Here is a 26,076-nt window from a genome sequence, read left to right as displayed (position 1 = left end):
TCTCATTCAACGCTGAAATTTTAAAATGTCTCACCAATGCTTCTTTTCCTACGAATGGGTCTGGGGCGATTATCTTGCGTGTGTTTTATGACGTGAACGCCGTGCGGTATCAAGTTTGTTTCCGAGGCATCGTCGTACCCTAAAGAGCAAAAGAGACAAAGAATGGTTTCGAGTCCAGCGTCTTGCAAGGAAAGAAGATCGGGTCGCGCAAGGGGGGGGGGGTAGAGCAACGACGTGGAAAACCGCTCCTTTCCTTTGCACCCAAGCGGTCAAAACAGGGGGACACAAGGGCAGTTGCAGAACAAAATTGGAGTCCAATGGCACATTTGAAGACCAACAACATTTTATTCGAGGTGTGAGCTCTCGTGGGCATGCACGCTTGCTCAGAAAGCTACAGCTTGCATTGATCAGTAAACACACATTTCTCACTACCCCGACTGCCTCCCAAGATTGTTGTACACTATACAGGGCAAGCCGAAAAGGGACTCCACATGCCAGCAATTTGCTTTTTCACAGCGACATCAGTAGAATGGCTGCCCGTTGCCAACCTACAGGCAGGGCCTGGAGATTTCCTGGAATTACAATTGATCTCTACCCAGCTGCTTTGGAGGGGGTTCCTTCCCCTCCCCAAATCAGATTCAATCCCCAAATGCCCAGGAATTTCCCATACCAGGTTAATTGCTCCCTTTTTCTGCTTGGATGTTTCTGAAAGTCAGGGACTCACTTATATTATATATCTCTAATATACATTCGAACTGGCTCATAACTCTTCTGGGTTTGTTGTCAAGGCTTTTTGCAAGGTATGCAAAGAAACTTGGCATTTTTCAAGTTTGGGTACACTGAACCCCATAAACATCCATATCTTGCCATGTTCCTGGACCCCAACATCAGTAAGGTGTTCAGATTTGGTAGATATTTGGGATTTCCGAATTTTTCCGGCTCCGTTATACCCTAGGACCATTCCAGTCAATAGTCTCCATAGGGTATAACGGAGAACCAATATGGGGGTAGTTGGGGCTCTGGGGAGAGGGCTGCTTGGGGGCAGGAGCATCAAATCTGCAGCACAGTTGCTGATCCCTCTTCTCAGAAAAAAACCCAAGTTTTAAAAAAAATTGGACCAGGGGTTCCAATTCTATGAGCCCCCAAATAAAGCGTACCCATCCTCCATAGCTTTCAATGGAAGGGGGGGAAATATATTTAAAGAGAATGCAGTCCCTTTAAAGGAATCTTGCAAGCCGCAAGTGAACTCTGAAGATGTTTAAAGGGCTAGCTGTCCTTTTAAATGCCTTCTGCGAGCATCAAGTTCACCAGAAACCCTCCTTGGTGTTCAAGTTAATTGGTATAGTCATCGGAAGCTCTAAAACGTTTTGTTTTAGGAGACTGATTTAATGTCATGACTGTTTTATTGACTGAAATTACCCGCCGTGAGCCTCACGAGAAGGGCGGGTTATACAAACTGAAAATTAAAAAGTTCATTATTTAAATGCCCTTTAACTCTGACTAACTGGCCATCTTGAAAATCCCTGAATATTCCAGATCGCCAGAATTCAACCCCAATCTATATCTGGCTGAAAGAACAGTCGGGAAATACCGAACAGGCATTTTTCGGTTATTTTTCAGCTTGGGCATATCGAATGCACGCCCCTAGGGAGTATTTCCCCCCCCCCCCAAGGACGAAAGCACACCCAACTGCCCTGCTCCAGATTCCACCTGCAGTATAAGATTTTTTTTAAAAAACCCAAAACACAAAATCTTTGACTGTGAGGCAAAGGGCACCATGGAGCCCCCTCTCAAGAGGCTGGCAGTCTTCAAGGAGTCAGTCACCCCGGCTTGTTCGAACAGGCATTTGAAGGCTAAGTATTTGCATGTCACTCCCTGAACATTACATTTGCACAGTGGCAAAGCACGATGCTATTGTGCACAAGATTGCACAGCACGCTTCCTGTATACCATGCAAATGTGTTGGAAAGAGAGGTGGGATATACCATTTCACAGCCAAAATAGCAAGCGAGGCCCACACCTGCCCATCCAGTTTTCGGTGGGTGGAACAGCCCAAGGTGGGACGGCTTAACATAAACCATCTGGGCCACGGCACTCTTTAAGATGGGCCGAGGGCACCAAATATGAAACTGGCTGACATGACTGAATGATTCCAATGATTTCCAATTATTCCAATCATTAGACTGAATTATTCCAATGAGTAGCCCTGTTGGTCTGAAGCAGCACAATCAAATCAGAGTCCAGCCGCATCTTTATGATCTACAAAGATTTATTCAAGGCGCGAGCTTTCGAGTGCAAGCAATCTTCCTCAAAGCTCACCCCTTGAATAAATCTTTGTTGATCTTAAAGTTGCGGCTGGACTCTGATTTTAGACTGGATTAGATATCGGTCCATCAGGGTCAGTCTGGGAATGGCTCCCCAGGACTCAGGCAAAGGTCTTTCACATCACTTGATGCTCGATCCTTTTCACTGGAGATGCGGGGGATTGAACCAAGTTGCATGAGGGAGCCTGGTCTGTTTAGCCTGGAGAGAAGATGACTAAGAGGTGATATATGGTACCCATCTTCAAATACTTGAAGGGCTGTCCTAGAGAAGATGGAGCAGAGTTGTTTTCTGTTGCCCCGGAGGGTCGGACCAGAACCGATGGGCTGAAATTAATTCAAAAGAATTTTCGGAGGGAGGTGGTGCGTTCTCCGTCTTTGGAAGTTTTTAAGCAGGGGCTAGATAGACATCTGACAGATAAGCTGATTCAATGAACTCAGGCAGATGGTGAGTGGGTGGGCAGTAAGGGACGTGCCAGAGTTTCTCTCTTGAGGCCCTTCCTTGCATGCCCAGGGAATTGCTAATTGCCGCTGTGAGGTGGTAGGTTAATTCCCTCCAGGCCAAGCTGGAGTCTGGAGATTTTTGGTTGGGCGGGGGGAGGGGTGAAATTGGGCCTGAAATTGGAGTCACTGTGGGTGGGCAGGTATTTATGAGTTCCTGCACAGTGCAGGGGCTTGGATTAGATCACCCTGGAGGTCCCTTCCAACTCTATGATTCTATGAACCTGGGACCTTCTGCATGCCAAGCAGATACCCTTCCAGCAAGCCATGGTCCCTCCCAACAAGTCCATTACTCCACTACTCCGAAGTAAGAGCCTTTTCTTGGACATGCTTAGCCAAGTCCCTTTTAACTGGAGATGCACGAGACAGTGTTTAGATCCTTCTAGATGGACAGCATCTATTCCCCTGAACGATGCTCTTGACAAACAAAAAACATTATGGGAAATTTGCAACTGCACACCTATTCAACCTGAAAAACAACAAAACGAAACAAAAAAAACCCGCAGCATTTTAAAAAATTAACAACATTTTCTCCCAGCATTAAAACTGCGTGGACAAGAAGCAATGTGGGAGGAGAATGAAAAGGGGGCATTTTCAAGGGACGATGAACTGCAGGAGGTTTAGACAGACACATGATTGTATGACTTCCAAATCTAACGAAGAAAAAAAATTCAGAGCTGGTTGGCATCTGTAATGAGTTGGGGATTCCCAGATCTCATTAAGATAGTTAACCCCATAAATGAATTAAAATGTTCGCTATCAAGGCAATCTGAACTCTGTGGCCTGGATATCAATTAAGCACCAGATAAATCTGCTTTCTCTGCATAAGTTGTTTCTCCCGTTAGCAAGAAAGCCAGCAAGTTTTGAAAGGCAATGTGCAAACCAGAGTTATTGAATTTCTAGACCGCCCTTCCGAGATTGGCTCAGGGCGGTGAGTGTAACATAGTTAGGGATACAGTTAAAACAATAAAACAGTCAACATTAATGATGTATTAACAATTAAAACCAAATAATAATTAAAATGCTGTTGCCTTTCGTCCCCCCCTTTCGAGTTCTGCATCCCAACCAAAATGCATTTTTAGCTGAATAGGAATCTTTAACTTCAAGTGTTATCTTCTTATTTCGTAACCTGCTTACCGGCTGACGGAAACATTTGTTAGAGCATTTTTTCCTCTGCCTTTGTTTCCAGGGAGAACATTGTATGACAAAAGAAAACAGCAACAATTATAATAGCAATCCCCTATGCAAATTACAAACCATGCACTCCGATGTCAGTTTCCAATAAAGGCTGGAAGATTTCTTTGCAAGAGGAAAAATGAGAGAGCTGAGCTGAGAATGGCTCAGTAGAAGAGCCTCTGCTTGGCATGCAGAAGGTCCCAGGTTCAATCCCTAACATCTCCAGTTAAAGGGACCAGGCAGGAGGTGATGGGAAAGACCTCAGTGGCTCAGTGGAAGAGCCTCTGCTTGGCATGCAGAAGGTGCCAGGTTCAATCCCTAACATCTCTAGTTAATGGGACCAGGCAGGAGGGGATGGGAAAGATCTCAGTGGCTCAGTGGAAGAGCCTCTGTTTGGCATGCAGAAGGTCCCAGGTTCAATCCCTAACATCTCCAGTTAAAGGGACCAGGCAGGAGGTGATGGGAAAGACCTCAGTGGCTCAGTGGAAGAGCCTCTGCTTGGCATGCAGAAGGTGCCAGGTTCAGTCCCTAACATCTCCAGTTAAAGGGACCAGGCAGGAGGGGATGGGAAAGATCTCAGTGGCTCAGTGGAAGAGCCTCTGCTTGGCATGCAGAAGGTGCCAGGTTCAATCCCTAACATCTCCAGTTAAAGGGACCAGGCAGGAGGGGATGGGAAAGACCTCAGTGGCTCAGTGGAAGAGCCTCTGCTTGGCATGCAGAAGGTGCCAGGTTCAATCCCTTAACATCTCCAGTTAAAGGGACCAGGCAGGATGTAAAGGGAAAGACCTTAGCCTGAGACCTTGAGAGTTCACTGCTCACTTGACTTTGTTGTTCCAAAGGTCTGATTTGGTATAAAGCAGATTCAGCTGCACAGGTATTCACAATGCTGATATGCACAGCTGACCATTTACAGAACAGTTCTGGTCAAAATCTTTTCCCCAGTCAATGCCAGGCCTCTAATCCGGAAAGCCAGGATTGATTCCCCGCTCCTCCACATGCTGGTTCGGCCTTGGGCTGATCACAGTCCTGTTAGCGCTGTTCTCACAGAGCTCTCACATCCCCACCTACCTCACAGGGCGTCTGTTGTGGGGAGAGGAAAGGGAAAGTGATTGTAAGCCCCTTTGAGACTCCTTTGAGTAGAGAAAAGCGGCCTATAAGAACCAACTCTTCTTCTTCCTCTTCAGTAATCTCAGGGCTCTCTCAGCCTCACCCACCCCACAGGGTGTCTGTTGTGGGGAGAGGAAAGGGAAGGCGAATGTAAACCGCTTTGAGACTCCTTCGGGAAGAGAAAAGCGGCATATAAGAACCAATTCTTCTTCTTCAACTCCTCTTCTGACAATGACACCACGAAACAGGGCTCATGATATTAGAAACTGTGCACACAAAACCAAGGTCCTTTTCCTTTTTAAAGCACAGGACATGGCACATTCTGCAATTGGGCGCCGGAGGGCAGAGCAGTGTGGTTTTTAATTACTGTTCTACAGCACCCAACATCTTCAGGCGCTTTTTCAAAAGCCGTGATGATTGCAGGTCTCTCTCGGGCCCCTTCCCCCCCCAATTCCATACAGCAACAATGCTACCTCTATAAACTCTCTTAAAAAAAAAAAAGCGAAGGCTCAATAATTTAGGAACAAGTAGCAACCCGTCGAGTTTTTCCTTTTCATCCTCTCTGCTGCCGAACAAACCCTTTACGGGGGAACCTTAACCTTTCAGAGCGGCATCCGAAACAGGGGCAAACTCTGGGCCTGCATCCAGACATGTCCTGTTCTTTAAATAATCCAACCGCATGGGTGAAAGGGCCATGAGAAAAAGCAAAAGACGGGAGACTTGGCGTTTCACTTATCGTGAGGCGGCGGCCACAGAATCTGCTCAGCTTTGTTAAAGGGGAGACAAACCGGGCAGCAGAGCTCTCCGGCAGCGGGCGGAAAAGCCAGGGAGGCGGCGGGGAAAGAAAGCCACCAGATTCCAGCGCGCGAAGAGAGGTCCGTTCCAATGCTTGGCTTCGCTTGATGCCCTCCGCGACACAATGGGCATGTTTCATAGGGGACAACGGCAGAGGCCGAGCCGCTGGTGTGCCGTCTGTAGGCTCTTGTTAGCGTCCGAACACACACGGCTTTCATGAGCAAAGATCGAGAAAAGCTGGCACCAGGCACGCTTTCGGAGCTCAAAGGCATAGGATGGCTGGATGCTCGCAGAAAGCACCCCCGGGGTTCTCAAGGAGAACATGGTTTTCAACATCAAATGGGGCAGGTCTTCCCCAACCAGCAATTGAGGGGAACTCAAGTAAGAGCAAGCACCGTGCCACAAAACGTCTCGTGGGGACAGGGCTGCCAAACAAAACGAAGTCCGTCACGTGGCCTGCAGGTAGTGAGCGTCCAAGGCAGCCTTCCCCAACTTTTTGACAGCGGAGCAACCCCTGAAATGTTTTCCAGGCTTCGGAAGAACCTCAGAAGTGGTGACATACCCCTTCAGAGAAGCGGGTGTGGAAGAAGGATGTGGGAACTGGCCAATCAATCTACTGAACGTTTACCATTTTTTCCATTGTGGAGAAAGAAACTAGGTCTCTACAACAATAGGGGTAGTGAGGTCTAGTGACGTCAGTGGTCATCTGGAAGGCTGCGTAACCCCTGGGGAGCACTTGCTGTAACCCCAGGGTTACCCTGCTTGGGAACCCCTGATCTGAAGATTTGATAAAGAAAGACTTCCGTCTGCAAGACCGGAGCAAAGTTGTGAATGACATGGCATTTTCAGAGGTTGTTAATCCATAGAGTTGCCATAAACTGGAAGCAGCTTGAGGGCACCCAATGGCACACACGTCCAAGGAGGTTAATCTCGGTAGGAAGAATACGGCACCTCTATTCCAGTTCGCAAGTTTGGGTATTGAAAGAAAAGAGAGACTCAAATAAAACAACTGATCTATTGTACGTGAGACTTTAAAAAAGGAAGGAAGAACTGGAATCACTGCAGCCATCCATGGCTTTGACTCTTTCTTCTTCTGCTGCTCTTTGTTGTCCAGGTTTAATGGTAGACGGGAGGATAAGTCACTTCCGTGCTCAGAAAAGAGCAAACCTGATGAGATTTTATTATCTGCACAACCCGGGGATCGTGCTAGGACTGGCAATAAGATGCAAAATCATTCCCCCAACATGGCTCCGAACCTTGTAAATTAACAATTTAGTGGCATCAAGGGACCACGAGGCAGCCAGAATCCTGACTAACTTTCATCGGATTCACTTAATGTTAAAGGCACACCAAGATTTATAGCATTATTAGGACCATGTAAGTTGACAAATGAAATTATACCATAGACGTTGGACAAAAATACAATATAAGTATATGAGATGAATACCACCATTACGTCAAATGTGGCAAATAAAGGAAAACTGTGCTAAATCTTTATTTTGATAGTATCGTTTATTTATTTATTATATTTATATACCGCCCTCCCCGAAGGCTCAATCATACAATTGTAGGAATTCTTGGTTTAAGTGGCACAGCCTTATCTCAATATGTTGATTTGTGTGTCTTGTCAAAGAAATTGGTCTTTTTGCTTAAGTAGCGAGGGATGAAAATCTTAAGCATGGTTCAAACGTAAATGTCAGATGACGTTTTGCTCTTATGTGAATAACCCTTAAGCCTAGGCACTCTCTCTGCACATGGTTCGCTAATTAAACACTTCCAGGTTCATGCCCAAACACTGTTCATTAGTCCACCCAAACCACAAATAATGGTGCGGTCCCTTCTCCGCAAACCAGGATTAAACTGGCATTTAACCAACCATAGCTTGTGGTTCACATCTAGCTATCGAGGATTCCCCAAGCTTGTCCACAGAAGTACGAAAACACGGTTTGTTGTTGCATCTGAACTTGAAGCGAACAGAGTTATCTCATTCTCAACATGGCCAAATCGGTAGGTGCTTAAATCCAGAGACCACAGCTATGAGCAGACAAAACAGATTTTTCTGTAAAACTGGAAAAAGCTCCAGGTTTGCAGGGAAATTATGTGCAGACTGCCTAGAGGCTAATTTAGGAGAGAGGCAGTCCAAAAGACTAATCTGTTCCACTTAATATTTCTGGTAGGGGCTTGGAGGAGGAGCTGGTCTCATGGCTTAAGTGCCACTCAGCGCTTAACGGCCACTCAGGAAGATGCCCCGCTCCTGAGTGCCTCATCCTCCAACCGGCTTGCCTGTCTGTCCAGCAGCCAGCCAATCGCCTTCCGTCCCCCACCCCTGACCACCCCCTCCTCCTTCCACTTCCCTCTGAGGTTCGGAGGCTGCAGATCCCTGCTGCATGAGCGCTCCCCCTGCTGGTGAGTTCCCTAACAGCTGCCTGCAGCCTTTCCAGGTCCTGGGGGAAGGAAGAAGCCATCGCAGAGTTCTTCCACCCCATTCACCCCATAGCGCCCGGTGTATTCCTGAATGCAGCCAACTTGGCCCCTACTAATAATAACAACAAGTTGGTAAATAGTTTAAAAAGGAAGCAGAGGACAGTGAGGCTGTGAGGGTCTTCTTTAGGAGGGGAAATTTAATAGCATGGGGAAAGGGAATACAGGAGAAAAAGAGGGCCCCCCACAAGTCTTCGCAAGTACCATACCAAGCTCTTGGACCTGGGCCAGTGGCTGACTCTGCCCTGCTTGGCCATAGTTTACCCAGGCAGAGGGTGCTGGGGGGGGGTAGAAGAAGAGAAAGCTGAAGACAAAATTTGGGGGGGTGGGAAGGGAAGAAAGCAGGAAATGAAGGCCCCCACCAGTTGCCCCAAATCCTCCACTCAACTGACTGTGATACTAACTCTATATATCCGTTTCTCTATGACTCACGAAGGTCCGTTTTGGTGTTTCTCTCCTCTCTTCTCTGTTTTGCACGATTATTAATTATGAGGAAAAGGTTCCAGAAATTAGAGGCCTGTAGCACAGGTAGTTCAGCTAAAGGCCGCCAAAGATCCTGGAAGGCACATGGTCTTCTTGTGGGCAATTTGTGAGCAGGTGCTAAAATGTTAATTGCCCCCCCTCCTCCCAAATTGGAAAAGTGACAAGAAATCATAAGAAAAAATGCACAGGTAAACATTTCAGCATAAAGAAATCCGAATGGGTTGTTTAGATCAGGGGTAGTTGACCTGTGGTCCTCCAGATGTCCATGGACTACAATTCCCATGAGCCCCTGCCAGCATTTGCTGGCAGGGGCTCATGGGAATTGTAGTCCATGGACATCTGGAGGACCACAGGTCGGCTACCCCTGATTTAGATCATGCCTTGCGTTGTATCATTACGGATTATAGATCAGTTCCACCCAAGGTTTGTTTTTGTATCCACGGACGGTTGTTTTCATGCACAACCGTGTCAATTTACTCCAGTCTAAACACAGTGGAATCAATAAACAGGTTGCATTCTTGGTGTGCTATTCAGTATCGCGGTCTTCGTCCTTTTCAGCCCTACCCATAATCCGTTGTCAACAACATGGGATGATCTGAGCTGCCAGCACAAAACAGGAAATCACAGCAACCCATAGTCACAGGAAAGGAAGGGGAGGTGACAGAGTTAGGACCTCGCCAGTACCGGGTGGTTAAGAGCGGCGGGTTCTATTTGGAGAACTGGGTTTGAGTCCCGTCTCCTCCTCCACATGCAGCCAGCTGGGTCGCCTTGGGCTAGTCACAATTCTCTCAGGGCTCTCTCAGCCTCACCTACCTCCCAGGGGGCCTGTTGAGGAAGGGAGAGGAAGGGAAGGCTGGTTTGGGACGCCTTCGGGTAGAGAAAAGGCGAGTACAATAAACAGGTCTTTTCTCATTCTTCTTCAAGGATAACGCATGGGGGGAAAACAGGAAATATTAGCCCATGGTAGAATCCACTCCAGGGTATTGTGACTCGGACACACAATTCTGCCAGCATAGTGGTTAACAGTGGCAGACTCTAACCTGGAGAACCAAGGTTTGATTCCCCACCTCGCCACATGAAACCAGCTTGGTCACCCTGAGCTAGTCACGGTTCTCTTAGGGCCGTTCTTTACAGCAGTTCTCTTGCAGCTCTCAACGCCACCTACCTCGCACAGGTAGGTTGTTGGGAGAGGGAGGGAAAGGGGTTTATAAGCCACTTCGGGACTCTTTTGGGTAGCGGCAAACAGCTCTGCTCTTCTTCTGCTGCAAAAGGGCAGGAGGAGACACGACAGCTTCCTCTCCACTCCCATGCACCAGTTCGTCCCAAAACTATATTCACAAAAGGGGTGTGAAAGAAGAACTCCCACAGCCCATCGGATTGAGCTCCACGACCCACTTTGAGGAGCACAAGCCACTGGCTGAACCACGAATTTAGTGACACTCATTGAAACAACTTTATTTTAACGTCAGTGAAGTGTGCAAATTACTCTTCCTTAACCCTTTCAAAGGCATCGATTCAAATGGGTCGCCGTGTCGGTCTGAAATAGCACAACAAAATCAGAGTCCAGTGGGACCTTTAAGACCAACAAAGATTTATTCAAGGCGTGAGCTTTCGAGTGCGAGCACTCTTCCTCGGACTAAGAACTGACCATCATAACAGTGGGAATATGAAGCAAAAGTAAATTCTGTTAAATCAGCAAGCTGTGTCACACATCCAAATACAGCCGTAGGATAGTTCTTTGCCAAAACAGCCAATCAGTCGCCTGGAATTCAGTTGCCGTCCACAAAAACATTGGAGAAATAAAACGGTCTACGTCAGTGATTAACAGCTGTCGCTTTACCATTTGTTGCTGGCCTTTGAGAAAGGCAGAACGCATGCTCAGGATCTTGTTCCAGCTGGGCAGCAACCAAACCTGCCCATCATCAAAACCTTCCTCACTTCATTCCTTGATGGAGTAGAAGATTGCGCTCACCCACGTGGGGGGTCAGGCACGGTGGCAGAACGGGGTCTCAAAGCCGACTTATGGAGACCCCTCGTGGGGTTTTCAAGGAGAGAGGCAAACAGAGGTGTTTTGCTGTTGCCTTCCCCTGCAGAGCAGCCCAAATCTTTCTTGGTGGCCTCCCACCCAAGGTCAAACCAGGGCCGACCCTCCAGACCTGGGCCTTTGTGATATACCTAGAATCATAGAGTTGGAAGGGGTCACAGAGGCCATCTAGTCCAACCCCCTGCTCAACGCAGGATCAGCCCTAAGCATCCTAAAGCATCCAAGAAAAGTGTGTATCCAACCTTTGCTTGAAGACTGCTAATAATATCCGATCGCAATCAGTCGACACCGTTGCCCCAAACCTGATGGCTCACCCCAGGAAATTTCAACTTCCATTACAGGTTTTTTTGTTTTATTTACTTAAAAAACGCACGAGGGGGAGAACACTAAATTGCTCTTTGTCCCGGAGGTTTGTTTTCGGTGTGTACACGGGCAAGGCAGTTTTCAAAATGGGAGCGGTTCAGACATGTGACTTCGCACACACCTGCGTCCCGGAGCGAGTTCAACCCAGGGAACGCTTCTCGTCTTGATCCGGGTCCAAAGACGTCTCCGCGGCCTTCCGGTTGTTCCGCGGCCGAGCCAGCCAGTCTCATAATCAGGAAGTTATTTCCAAGTGTCTAACCCGAGCCAATTTACCCTATCATATTTTTAAAAAACTCAAACCTGGCCCGAGTAAGCGAAAGATCGCTTTCCTCCTGATGAACAGATAGGCAGCCCTGCCCAAATCCGTCCCTGTTTCCAAGCCCCAACTCTCACTGCAGATATTCCCGTGCAAGGAGAACAGAATAACACTCATTAAAATTGCAAGTGGGTGGCATGCGGAGCAAAGAGGGAAATATCAATTATCCTCTGCTAATTTAGAAAAACACCTACCCATCTCCCCGCTCTTGCAGCCCTTTGGCGAGCGTTTTTGTCAGCTCTCTCTGTTCCCGGCCTACTTGCCTGCGCCAGGGGCACCCGTTTCGGCCCCGCAAATTGTTGGACGCCTGGCTTGTGTTAACAGCAACGCTCACGCCCCGCGGCTCTGTCAATAAACCAAACCTGCCTTCCCTTTTGCTTTGCCGAAGAATCACACCCAACAGAGCCTGCGGTCATGAAATCATTTTCGTGCCTCAGGTGCACAGTGAGACGGAGAGGCCAGGTGCTTTCAAGAGGCTTTAAAAGGAGACACATGCCCTGAAGGACAGAATTTGTTGGGTTGGCTGTTTTCAAAAAAGAATACCAATTGAGGTTTCCCTTTCTAAATTCATGGAGTGGCCCGATCCTCAGCTTAGTGCAACCTCGGTTCGCTTCCAAAGACTCTTCAAAGACTCTTCAAAAGTCTTCAAAGACTTCCAGCCAAAGTAAAGAGCTTTCGGGTGAGGTATTGTCTGCCGTCGGAAAGAAAGGGTTGTGCAGAGAGGTGAGCCACACAGGTTCAAGCCCCCACGCAGCTATGGAAGCTCAGTGGGGATGGGTTGCCATCTCTAGGTTGGGAAATTTCTGGAGATTTTAGGGGGGGGGGAGACGGAGGATCAGTGGGCACAAAAATAATTCCTTGGTGTAGTAGTTAGCAGTGCGGACTTCGAATCTGGGGAGCCCGGTTTGATTCCCCGTTCCCTTACATGTAGCCAGCTGGATGACCTTGGGCTCGTCACGGCACTGAGAAAGCTGTTCTGACCGAGCAGGAATATCAGGGCTCTCTCACAGGGTGTCTGTTGTGGGGAGAGGAAAGGGAGGGCAATTGTAAGCCTCTTTGAGACTCCTTCAGGTAGAGAAAAGCGGCATATAAGAACCAACTCTTCTTCTTGTTCAGCAATATCAGGGCTGTTTCAGCCTCACCCACCTCACAGGGTGTCTGTTGAGGGGAGAGGAAAGGGAAGGTGAAGGTAAGCCGCTTGGAGACTCCTTCGGGTAGAGAAAAGCGGCATATAAGAGCCAACTCTTCTACTTTGCATAGGTTGCACTCTTTAAACAAGACTCTAAACCTTGGCCAAATTGCATGGGGATTGTCTGTCCCATGCGCACACACACTGAAATTAGGCCTAAATGCATGCAACCAGATTCAACCTCTTATAATTCTCATTTATCTGCAGCCCCGCCTTCCTTCTATGGCTCTGCTCTTGCCTTATAAAAAAAACTTTTTAATCCTACTTTTCTCCCGAAAGGTATCCGCAGTGGCTTTCTTCTCTCTCTTTTTTTGTCAGATTTCAAACTGTTAAGTTCCCGAGGGCAGGGAGGCATCTTCTCATGAGCCCTGAAGCCCCACACGATGTGACGGCCTTATACGAACAGGAATGATAAATAATTACATTTGCTCCACTACCAGGCATTTGTGTTCAGGGCCAAGAATGTGTGTTCAAACTACTTCCACTATACATAGATGATCTATTTGTTTTTACTTTCGCTTTATCCAAAACTCCGCGCAGGCGAGAGATGGGCCTTCAGGTTGACCCATCAAGGTCTTACTATAATGCTCGGATTGGCACCAAGCCCAGCAGTTTTTAAATTACCATTATCGAAATAGATCTAATGCTATCCCGTCTTCTCAGGAATCGTGGCTACTTTCGTCTCCCTCTGATGATCAATCATTCCGAGGGCCCGGCGTCTTTGATTTTTCTCACTTAAGATCCTTCCTGACAAAATCGTCTTTCTTACTCGGGGTTTTAAAAATAGACCTCAAGACAAGCCGGGCGGGTTTAAAGAGAACAACAAGGCTGGTAATTCTCTTCCTGGCAGCCACCTCACCGAAAACTGGCACAGGCTCTTGGAGAATGATTGCGGACTGCACCAACCGGGAATCATAGAACCCTGGAGCTGAAAGGGACCTCCAGGGTCATCTAGTCCAACCCCCAGGGGTGCATTTATACTTTCCCCTGGAGAACTGTAACATTTTCAAGGTACTGAAAATGCTTCACATTTTCATAATCCTTAACAACCCAGTAATATAGGTCGGGATTGTAGGATAAGATTGAGAAAGACCAGCCTGCCTAAACGTAGGCAGCAGAAGATGAAGAAGAAGAATTGGTTCTTATATGCTGCTTTTCTCTACCCGAAGGAGTCTCAAAGCGGCTTCCAGTCGCCTTCCCTTTCCTCCCCCCACAACAGACACCCTGTGAGGGAGGTGAGGCTGAGAGAGCCCTGAGATTACTGAAGAAGAAGAAGAAGAAGAAGAGTTGGTTCTTATATGCCGCTTTTCTCTACCCGAAGGAGGCTCAAAGTGGCTTCCAGTCGCCTTCCCTTTCCTCTCCCCACAACAGACACCCTGTGAGGTGGGTGAGGCTGAGAGAGCCCTGAGATTACTGAAGAAGAAGAAGAGTTGGTTCTTATATGCCGCTTTTCTCTACCCGATGGAGTTGCAGGAGGTGTGGGGGGGTCACCTGCTTCATAATTCATGTCCTGAACCGTTCTGAGGCACCTCAAAAAAAATTTGCATCAGTCTTATATCTGTCCAACAGTCTTGGCTAAAATGTCAATAACTCTGCCAGAGAGCCCAGACGAACTGAATTTCCCCAAGGAGAAAGAGAGAGACTGTTTAAACCAGTTTTAGCTTTATGGACTTGTTAATCCTGTTTAATGTGTGCCAGCTAAACCATCAAGTCTCTGTTTTCCAACTGGTTAAGTGTCTCCCCTACTGGGCTGATACAGGATAGATTTACACGGCGTAGTGTCACCTATCTCCATGGGGCTCTCTTAGCTGAATGGCATAAAGCCTTTGTCAGACAACGCCTGGAGTACTGCGTGCAGCTCCATGTAGACAAAACTGAGAGGGTGCAGGGGGTTGGACTAGATGTCCAGGGTCCATGAGTCCCTTATTGCTCTCCCTCAAAGCAAATTCTCTCACAGGAAGAGAATGCAGGAGATTTCATCTCTGCTTCCATTGTCATCATCAATACTATCATTCGGTTTCCAGACTGCCCCCCCTCTCGCTTTGCGGTTTGCAGCATGTCAAAAAGACACCCTTACAATAGTTTATTAATTGCGTATTTAGAATCCTCACCTTCAAACTGCTAAAATAGCCAACTGGCAACTAAATTAGCTGTCTAGTTACCTCTTCCCCCTCCCCCCCAGATTTCTGCCCTCGTCTCATTTCCCGCCTGTTAGATATGGCGGTGCCTCAGCTGCATGGAAGAAAAGTGTGGGGAAGAATTGTGAGGGTCAGACAGAGTCCTCTGGTAGATTGCCGTGGCCTCAACCCTAGGCCTGGTGGGAGAGGCTCTGAGGAACTGTACTAGCTCCTTCCGGGCCCTACTTTCTGGCAGCAGCTCATTCCACCAGGTTGGAGCCAGAGCTAAAAAGGCCCTGTCTCTGTTCAAGGCTGGGCAAATGTCACAGGGGCCAGGGGAACATATTTGGAGAGACCGACCCTCAAATGGGTAGGTCCCACATGAGCTGCCTCCATTTATTTATCTATCTATCTATCTATCTATCTATCTATCTATCTATCTATCTATCTATCTATCTATCTATCTATCTATCTATCTATCTATCTATCTATCTATCTATCTATCTATCTATCTATCTATCTATTTATCAATCATACTTCTATACCGCCCTCCCCGGAGGCTCAGGGCGTTTTACATTATAACAGAGAACCATACATAAAACAGTCTGTAGAACATGTACATCGATAACCAACAATTGCAACCAAACACAACACAGTATAACAGTAAAGAGAATTTGCAACATTGCAAGAGAAATGACTTGGGACTTTCCAACATTTTGTAATCAGCCCTCTGTGGGAACCACTATCAGTTTGCATAGTTACAGGAGCTCCAACAAGGTCAACAAAGATGGGGTCCCCTAGGTTAGAGGGTCTTATTAGAATCGAGGAGACCCAGGTTCAGATCCCCACCCAGTTCTGAAATAATTTTTCAGCCTTCAAGGAGACCTCAAAGTGATGTTACCTGGCCATACCTCCCTGCCACACTGCCCCGCATTAATAGGCAGGCTAGAGGAGGACTGAGGAGGTGGTTTAAGGTGGGAGTAGTCTACTCCCTCCCATGCACAGAGAGCGAGCTTGCTTCTAATCTGGCAAGCCGGATTTGATTCCCTGCTCCCCCACATGCGGCCAGCTGGGTGACCTTGGGCTAGTCACAGCACTGATAAAGCTGTTCTGACTGAGCAGGAATATCAGGGCTCTCTCAGCCTCCCCTCCCTCACGGGGTGTCTGTTGTGGGGATAGGAAGGGAAGGCGAATGTAAGCCGTTTTGAGACACCTTTGGGTAGAGAAAAGTGGCATATAAGGTTAATGTTAGCCACTCTGAGACTCCTTCAGGTAGAGAAAAGCAGCATATAAGAACCAACTCTTCTTCTTCAGTAATATCAGGGCTCTCTCAATTTCACCCACCTCACAGGGTGTTTGTTGTGGGGAGAGGAAAGGGAAGGCAAATGTAAGCCACTTTGAGACTCCTTTGGGTAGAGAAAAGCAGCCTATAAGAACCAACTCTTCTTCATCTACTACAAGAGAACTCATTCACGCTTGGGAGGGGGGAGAAATGGAACTGGCCAGTCCCTTAGCCTTTGGCCAAGGCTCTTATGGCATGAGGGAAAAGATCTCGGACCCCTGCAGACTCCCCGTTGGGAATCCCTGCTCTAACCGCTCTTGCACTTGATTAAAACACTAAAAATGAAACAGAAACCCAGCAGCAAAAAGACAGTCCGGAATAAAACTATGAAAAGTGACTTCTCATATATCCAATCTTTACAACCACCCTACAAGGTAGGATAACGTCGTAATCACCGTGCTGCAGAAGAAATGCCGAAAGAGAGTAATTTGGGAAGGGGGCACCCAGCCTTAGCTGTCACAGTGCATTATGTCGCTGTCACTCCGGGAATAGCTCCTGCAGAGCAACCCCCATGGATTCCTGTGAAAATTCCTGTGGCCATGCATGAACACAGATTTCTCAGGAACAGGATCAGAGGTCAACATTCCAGAAACATAATATCTTATTCATGGATATTTCCTGGGAAAATGTGTCATCTCAAGCACTCCTCTGCATGCGTAGGCAAGCCCTTCGGCTGGATTCTACTGAAGCGGCAAAGCAAGGAAGAGAGAAATCGGGAGCCCGGGTCCCTTAGAATGATATATCAGATGGAAGAACTGCAGAAGAACCGTGCTTCAATTGTCCATCAAGTCACAGAATCATAGATGGAGAACCCACCAGCTCCCGAGGAAGCCTGTTCCACTGAGAAACTGCTCTAAATGTCAGGAACTTCTTCCAGGTGTTTTAGACGGAATCATAGAGTTGGAAGGGACCTCCTGGGTCATCTAGTCCAACCCCCTGCACTATGCAGGACATTCACAACCCTCTCGCTCATCCACTGTCACCTGCCACCCCCTTGAACCTTCACAGAATCAGCCTCTCCGTCAGATGGCTCTCCAGCCTCTGTTTAAAAATCTCCAAAGACGGAGAACTCACCACCTCCCGAGGAAGCCTGTTCCACTGAGGAACTGCTCTAACTGTCAGGAACTTCTTCCGGATGTTTAGATGGAATTTCTTTTGAATTAATTTCATCCCATCAGTTCTGGTCTGTCCCTCCAGGGCAAGAGAGAACAACTCTGCTCCACCCTCTACATGGCAGCCTTTTAAATACTTGAAGATGGTGATCAGATCCCCTCTCAGTCGTCTCCTCTCCAGGCTAAACAGACCAAGTTCCCTCAACCTTTCCTCATAAGTCCACCACCTGAATTACTCAGCAGCCAACTAATTGTTCCAGAGGGCTAACTAACATGGCGCAGAGGTCACGGCCTTCCCCTAACGACCTCTCCTTGCACTTTGTGTTTCAGAGGTTGACTGCTTCTCAGCATGGAGGTTGGCTTTACTCAACATGGCTAGTGACCACAGAGGGACCTCTCTTCTATGCCTCTGTGCAAAAGCACCCTTTCAAAGCCATGCACACATTCAATTCTCCGCCGAGTCAAGTTGTATTCCCTGCTATCTGTCCTGTGCTTATCGCTTCATAACAACACACAACTTGCCGGGGTTGTGTGTTGCGCTGTGTGGCACAAATCAGTGATCACCATCCTTGCACAAGATGGCCTTGCACAAGTCAAATGCACACCCAAGAGATCAGCGGCATGGACAAGCCTTTCTTAAATCCTGGCACAATACCAGTTGGCGTGCGGGGTCCGCGTTCAAATTCCTACTCTGCTGTGAAGCTCAGCAGGCAACTCCGGGGCAGTCAGCCTGGCCTACCTCACAGGGCTGATGTGAAGATAAAGTAGAGGGGATGCAATGCCCCTGAGCAACGAGGAGAGGGATGCAGGGAGACACTGCAAGTAATAAAAAAGGGATTGAGGGTCATCTTCCCCTCTCCCCTGCCCCGCCCCCAGGAAGGCAGTGTTGCGTGAATTAAAATGCAAACCTAGAAGCTCATTCACACATGCATCCCTTGGACTAAGTATGGACCTGAATGTCATTCGTGGCTTAGCACCATAGGCAAAACCAGCACCGTCCGGATGTGGACAAAATGGAGAGGGTGCAGAGGAGAACGACAAGGATGATCCAGGGCCTGGGGACCAAGCCCTGTGAGGACAGGCTGAGGGACTTGGGAATGTTCAGCTTGGAGAGGAGGAGGTTGAGAGGGGACAGGACGGCTCTCTTGAAGGATCTGAAAGGTTGTCCCTTGGAGGAGGGTTGGGAGTAGTTCCTGATGGCAAAAAAGTAGAGAACCTGCAGGAATGGCGGTACGGGCTAAGTATCAGGGGAAGCGATTTCACAGTTCTCCTGGATGCTCAAGGCTGATCCTGCATTCAGCAGGGGGTGGGACTAGATGGCCTGGAGGGGTCCCTCCCAACTCTGCCATTCTTTGATTCTATGCTGTCTCGATGCCTTCGACAATGCTTTCAACATGGCTCCAGCAAACAGCAACCCCACATGAGCAAGAAGTTATAGGAAACCCATTAGGGAGAGCATGGAGAACGAACCTCTTGGAGTCCAGTTCTCAGAACTCAGCAAAACTCTCTGCAGCTGCCTTGACTTGGGACCATGTTTCAAGCGCCTTGGTTCACCCCCCCCTCCAGACCCGTGCAACAGAAGGGAAGCCTAACCGTGGAAGCCTTTTCGGAGGGGGGTTTTCACAAACAAAAGTCAAGCCGCTGGCCCCGTTGCAGAAGCAGAAGCACAGGTAAAAGGGCACACACTTCTGAAAATATTTTTCAGGGTATGACGTTTCAAGTGTCTAAGCTCCCTTGGTGAGACGCAAGCAGGAATGGCAACCTCTGGGTCTTTCTTTCTCAAGATGTCTCCATAACCTGCCCTATCAACATCAGTCATGGTAAGGATTTTCGGGATGGTGCACGCTGTTTTCAAAAGCTCACACAATGCCAAAAGCTGGAATCGTGACATCACAGACGGCAGCCAATCGGCACCGTGGATAGTGACCCTCTATTGCAAACTAGCCCACCTAGGGCCTTCTAGGTAGTGGCATCACAAATTTAGAATGAATCATAGAATCACAGAATCATAGAGTTGGAAGGGGCCATAGAGGCCATCTAGTCCAACCCCCTGCTCAACGCAGGATCAGCCCAAAGCATCCTAAAGCATCCAAGAAAAGTGTGTATCCAACCTTTGCTTGAAGACTTGAACGGCCATCCCCTCTCTTACACCTTTATCCAGCTGCCACCGAACCAATTTCTTCGCTGACCTAGGTTTTTAATCCCCCCCCCTCTCTTTCTCTGAGCTCAGATCTGCTTGCTCTCTTGTTTTTTAAAGGCTGAGATGTCTATCATCGATCCTGGCAGCTAGGTTTCCTTGCTGGCTTTCAGTCTCGTTGCTTATTGCAAGAATTTCGTGAAGTATTTCGATACGCCAGCCCTTTGCGTGATATCGATCGAATGGGGGGGGGAAGGCTGGGGGGGTTTGCTGTTTTCACTGTAGAGAGCTGTCTTCAGTGGTTGTTTTGCTGAGTAAGCGAGCTACGGGCATTTCAAATAACTAATCCGTGGAGAGAGGACAAAATATAATCGCAGGCTTATTGCTTTCCTTCTGGCGGCTCTGATTCCGCTGTGTCACCGTAAATGCAAAAGGCTTACGGCGGCCCGATGCATTTATTTATTTTATTTTAAAAATCACCTCTTCTCTCCCAGCCACTCACGGAACCGTTCCCTCTTGAATCTTTTATGCTCTGCGGCACTGGCAGGTTATTTTCTTACAATGAAAACCCAGGAATCTCAAGCAGTTGGCAATGCTTTGGGGCCTAAAAATACAGGGTAATTTTGGGGGTTGTGACTGTGTGTGTGTGTGTGTTTGCCAAACTGGTGCGTTTCCACCCTGTCCTTGACTAGCCAGTGCATAAACACATGATCTGGTTCAAGGTTTTGGCTTTAACCTTTAAGGCCCTTTGCGGTCCGAGACCCACATGTCTGACTGCCACCCCATGGCCCGCGCAGAGCATAAAGTTAATATTGGGCCTTGCTAATATGTCACAGCCTTCTGGAACAGTTGCCAGATTCAAGCTCTAGTGTTGGAGAGATGGTCGCTGACCACTTAGCTGGGTCTCCATTACTGGGATAAGCAGGTCGGTTTCAGAGGGTGACCAGGAAGCCCGCGTGGTTCTGATTTAGGAAACTGGGTTTGATTCCCCGCTCCTCCACATTGCAGCCAGCTGGGTGGCCTCGGGCTAGTCACGGTTCTCTAAGAGCTGTTCTCACAGCAGTTCTGTCAGGGCTCTCTCAGCCCCCCCCCCAACCTGTGGTGGGGAGAGGGAGGGAAAGGTGTTTGTAAGTCACCTGTGGAACTCCGTCAGGTAGTAACAAAACAAGGCATAAACACCATCTCCTCCTTTTCCTCCACCTCTCATTCCTTCTGAAGAACCCTTCATCTCCTGCATCTTGAAGGCTAAATACTATTCCTGATTTCTCCTCATTTTCTAGGGGAGGTGGCTTTTGGGGGAATGCCTTCCCAATGCATTAGTGTGCTTACTAATTCAAGCTTCAGGTTTTTGCCCCCTTTTCCTGTCTTTCTCAGGCTCAAATCTCTGAGCGGGGCTACCTGTCTGACACTTTTAGCCTATCCCTTCCTCCACGGACCTCAGAACCGTGCTTGGTGGCTCTCCCTTTCTGTTGCTTTATCCTCAGAGCACCCACTGAGCTCAAGAGAAGGCCCAAAGGCCAAATGGAGACTTGAACTCACATCTCCCTACCTCTCATTTTTCCACACTGACCAGAAGTAATTTTCTTTCCCCCAGTGCACACGTGTGTTGCTAAGCAGCGTGCGGCAAGCAGATGCGGCCGAGGGTGATTTCAGAACTACTGTGCGTGGTATTATATTATGGGACAAGAAATGCAGAAGAAAATACGCATGCCACACACAGCAGGCATATGAGCTTTCAGAAATACACACGGGGAGCTGACAGCAGTGCACGAACAAGGATGTTGCAAGGCTCCCAAATTTCATTTGAACTCTGGGGATGGAGAAGGCTTCTGCAGATTCATCACAAACAACGAAATACGACAGCACATAAAGCCTGAGTTATCCCTGGTAGGCAAAATTGCGAAATTCCGTCTCACTTCCTTTGGCCATACCATGCGATCCAACCCAACGGAGAAAGCAATTCTGCTAGGACTGGTCAGCGGTAAAAGGAAACCAGGCTGGCAAAGTACACGGTGGTTAGTCACGATCAAAATGGACACCGGCCAGAGCATTACACAGCTAAAAGAAGCAGCGCAAGATAATCGTGGCTGCAACTGAGCCATAGGACCGCCCAGCGTCGGATTCGACTGAATGGCCAACGTCGTCATCGATTTCCTCTGTGTGATGTACAAACATGCAACCTCTCCATAGAAGGAGAAAGCAAACAAGCCAAAGTCGCTGCACCTTTTTTAAGAGCAAGATCCAAAAGGCAGACAAGGTAGGAAGCTGTAAACCCGACAGGTGACTTGGCTTATGTACACAAGTCCCTGGAATACATAAAATCCCCATCGGCTTCTTCAATCTTTCAGGAATTGAATGTAGCACACAAGAGAGTCTGCTGGACAAATAGCCCTAGCGCATCTTGGGGTACAGTAATCAGTTTTTTTTCTGGCCATCTTTCTCGGGCTGGCATTAAACATGTGGGTGTGTTGGGGGAGGAGTTTAACACGAATGTGCAGTTGTGTATACCCGTGAGATACCCCAATTCACAGATTCACAGAGTACTAAAGGTAAAGGTAAAGGTATCCCCTGTGCAAGCACCGAGTCATGTCTGACCCTTGGGGTGACGCCCTCCAGCGTTTTCATGGCAGACTCAATACGGGGTGGTTTGCCAGTGCCTTCCCCAGTCATTACCGTTTACCCCCCAGCAAGCTGGGTACTCATTTTACCGACCTCGGAAGGAGGGAAGGCTGAGTCAACCTTGAGCCGGCTGCTGGGATTGAACTCCCAGCCTCATGGGCAAAGCTTTCAGACAGCTGCCTTACCACTCTGCGCCACAAGAGGCTCATTCACAGAGTACTAAAGAAATCAGCAAATATCAAGAGCATGTTGGCTTCACTGCCTGGCCTAAGACAGAAGATAACAAAAGAGCACACGAGCAGCGGTCTTGGATCAAAGTTGTCAATGTGGAATTCCAGTTTGGGAAATGTGACTTTGAGAATTCCTAATGTAGACCTCGCTGCGAAAAATATTGAAGCCAACTTAATGGGTCAGGACACTAGTGAACACATCCGGAAGAAGTTCCTGACAGTCAGAGCGGTTCCTCAGTGGAAGAGGCTTCCTCGGGAGGTGGTGGGTTCTCCGTCTTTGGAGATTTTTAAGCAGAGGCTGGAGAGCCATCTGACGGAGAGGCTGGTTCTGTGAAGGCTCAAGGGGGTGGCAGGTGACAGTGGATGAGCAAGAGGGTTGTGAATATCCTGCATAGTGCAGGGGGTTGGACTAGATGACCCAGGAGGTCCCTTCCAGCTCTATGATTCTATGATTCTAAATTCCGTCTCAATATCTTGAAGAAGTCCCTGACAGTCAGAGCAGTTTCTCAGTGGAAGAGGCTTCAGAGGGAGGTGGTGGATTCTCCATCTTTGGAAATTTTTAAACAGAGGCTGGAGAGCCATCTGACGGAGAGGCTGATTCTGTGAAGGCAAAGGAGTGGCAGGTGACAGTAGATGAGCGATTGGGATGTGAGTGTCCTGCATAGTGCAGGGGGTTGGACTAGATGACCCAGGAGGTCCCTTCCAACTCTATGATCCCATGATTCATTCCAAGGTGAGGTCTGGGGAGGAAATGTGGAGACCAAAGGAGTTTCCAGTTTCCAAGGGGGGTTGTTTTATGCAACAGAGTCAAAACCCACCACCTGCTTCAGGTGGGTGCTTCAGTCCTTTCCGCCATTTTGCTATTTCTTGCCACAGATGGGTTTCTCTCACCAAAAAAGGTGACCCGCTACTCTGAAGTCACTTTGACACATAGTCCTCAAAAGGGGTTGCCGTTCAGGTATGGGCCGCCAGCCCCAATTTAAACATACATGCACACCGTCTGAAGCAAAATGTACCCTTGTCCTGGCCCTGTCCAAGATGGAAAATGTTTGTGTCTCAAGTGCTGTCTATTCCCTTCCGACTTCTGGCAACCCTGCCCTTTTTTTGGGTTGGCCACAGAATAAAGGCATTGGGTCCCTGGCTGCTGCCTGGAATCCAGACTACTAGATACGCTGAAAGTTTTGCGGTTTATGTCAATTACTTCCCCAGACAAGTGGCTATGAATCCAGGGTTCAGCACCGAAGTATACAAAAATCAAGGTCAAGCAAGCCTAGCTCTTGATAAACATTTGAGAAAACCCTGTCAACTGCTCTTCGCAGCAATCATCTATCGCTACTTTCTGCCCAAATGCAGCCTTCTTCCCCAGACAGGAGGCCTATTAACCTTCTGGCTCTTCTCTTCCCCACCTCTGGGCTAATTCCCCTACAGTAAGATGATGGAAACCAATGTCAAGTTATGGCCAACTTAAGGCGACCCCATAAGGCAGGGCTGGCCAAACCGGACTCTCCAGGTGTCCATGGACTACAATTCCCATGAGCCCCTCCTTGCTATTGTCTGACTCTACAGAGCAAACCTGAATTTCCTTGCTGGTCTCTCATCCATGGACCAACCAGGGCCAAGATCCAATGAGATCGAGCTAGCCTGGACCATCCCAGTGGGAGCTCCACCCACCATTATTTATTTATTTATACATATTTCCTTCCTTCCTTTACGATCTCCCTTTCTGGCGGCGATGCAAGGTGGACCGCACAGCCGAAAACAGCACAGCGGGAAATGCCTACCAACAAGCAACGCCATAAAAACCGGACTGCAAAATTTGATGACCCTTAGGAAACCGTCTCCTCCAAAAATGGGAAGAGGAAAGGGAAGGCGACTTCAAGCCGCTTTGAGCCTCCTTCGGGTAGGGAAAACCGGCATATAAGAACCAACACTTCTTCTCCTTCTTCTTCTACCGCAAAGAAGGGAGAGCTGTTTCACAAAGCCCAGCGCAGCCGCAACACAATTAGCAATGTAATGGAAACTCCGGAAAACTTCACAGTCACATAGGCTATTCATAGAAACGAAACGGAGGCAGGGCAAAACCAAACCACGCAGCGACATCCCAAAAACCTAGCCGGCGGCTTCTCACAAAGTTCCGCATTGACTTCCTGTCGGGCTACCCTCTGCATCCTCTTCCTGCTTTTCAATCTTCTCCTCAACCGCTCAGCCCTTTTCAGCAACAATGCTGACCAAGCTAGTGAAATCCTTGATTTCGGGTGCTTAGGGCTGATCCTGCGTTGAGCAGGGGGTTGGACTGGATGGCCTGTATGGCCCCTCCCAACTCTAGGATTCTATGAATGTCTCAATGGGCCATGGCAGACCGGGGGGATCGACCCCTCAGTTATGATCAGCATAATTCCTGTGGGTCAAGAGCAGCTCCCCAAGAGCTTTCCTCCATATCCTGTCTTAATGAACTCAGCCACAAGTTATTCTGGAATTGCCCTAAAAGCAGGGGTCTGGACGCTTCCATTGACCTACGAGTGTCTTTTTTGCGGGGTTCCCATTCCTAGGAAAGGGGGCGGAGCCTGGACGCTACTTTTGCACAGCGGGGAGGTGTGGCCAGCTGACATCAATTCCGGCCCGGTTCTGACGCTCCTTGAGACCCGAAAAATATTTCAGGGGGTTCCTCCACGGTCAAAAGGTTGGAAAAGTCTGGGCTAGAGGGAAACTCAGACTCAGCTTCTGTTAAAATAAATCCTAAGCATTCCCTGGATCACCATTAATAGCCTAGATTAGGCTGATTTCATCTGGGCTCAGGCAGGGTTCGCAGTTGGATGGGAGACCACCAAGAAAGACCAGGGCTGCGATACCATAAAAAAGCAATGGCCAAATAAATCTGCACCTCTCTTGCCTTGAAAATAAGGGTTTAAATGGCTCTGAGCCACTAGGAGCCCCATTCAGCTGGCTTTCATGAAGAGCAGAAAGCAGGGGTTTAAATGGCTTTGAGCCATTAAAACCCCTGCTTTCTGCACTTCCCGGACCACCACGAACTGCATCAAAATTTGTGGAAGCTCATGGTAGTTCTTCATTCCACAAACCACATAGCAGCTAAAATTCATGGTGGACTTTAGTTCTTGAGCCGCAACGTTCCCATCTCGAGTCCAATGCAGTGCTCTGATCGCAGGAAAAGCTACCAAGGAGCAAAATGAGCTACACCTTAAATATATGCACACACGCACACAAGTGTCATTTGGCCACAGGTGATTCACGGTGACCCCAGCAAAGGGATTTCAAGGTGTACAAGAAGCAGAGGCAGTTTGGCTGCAGTAACTGGGCACGGTCCTCCTCCTCCTCTTCTTCTTCTTCTCTCCCCAAAACCAAGTCAAAGCTGGCTTACTTAGAATCTCCCACAGCCAGGAAGTGGCCTCCCGTCATCCCCAGACTTTTCGATGGAGAGTGGTTAGTCATCTGCCCAAAGTCATTTGGCCAACTGTTGAGAAACTTCCTCCACTCTGACGGGAAACTTGTGCTTGATCTTCTGGGTTGCAAATGCATTTCATCATTGCTGGACATGGCCAAGGCCACCCCAGTCAACCTAAGTCCAATCTCCTCTCAGAAACCCTAGAATCAAAGAGTTGGAAGGGACCTCCAGGGTCATCTAGTCCAACCCCCTGCAGAACGTAGGAAATTCACATCTACCTGCCCAACCACAGTGACCCCAATTCCATGTCCAGATGATGCCCCCCACCCAAAAAAAAAAAAAC

At 48.3% G+C, this 26,076-nt stretch overlaps 1 protein-coding gene across 3 annotated transcripts in view; it reads right to left on the bottom strand.

Moving 5' to 3' along the window:
* The window catches only part of PDGFA (platelet derived growth factor subunit A), a 52,834-nt gene that overhangs the window by 18,398 nt on the left and 8,360 nt on the right, over nucleotides 1-26,076 (bottom strand). For all 3 annotated transcript variants that reach the window (XM_077317209.1, XM_077317210.1, XM_077317211.1), the window contains exon 3: nucleotides 35-139. In XM_077317209.1, the coding sequence (XP_077173324.1) occupies nucleotides 35-139 (105 nt within the window). The remainder of the gene's footprint in view (nucleotides 1-34; nucleotides 140-26,076) is intronic.

This window comes from Paroedura picta, chromosome 17 (assembly GCF_049243985.1).
Source record: "Paroedura picta isolate Pp20150507F chromosome 17, Ppicta_v3.0, whole genome shotgun sequence".
NCBI classification, from domain to species: domain Eukaryota; kingdom Metazoa; phylum Chordata; class Lepidosauria; order Squamata; family Gekkonidae; genus Paroedura; species Paroedura picta.
This window is presented reverse-complemented; position numbering and strand designations above follow the sequence as displayed.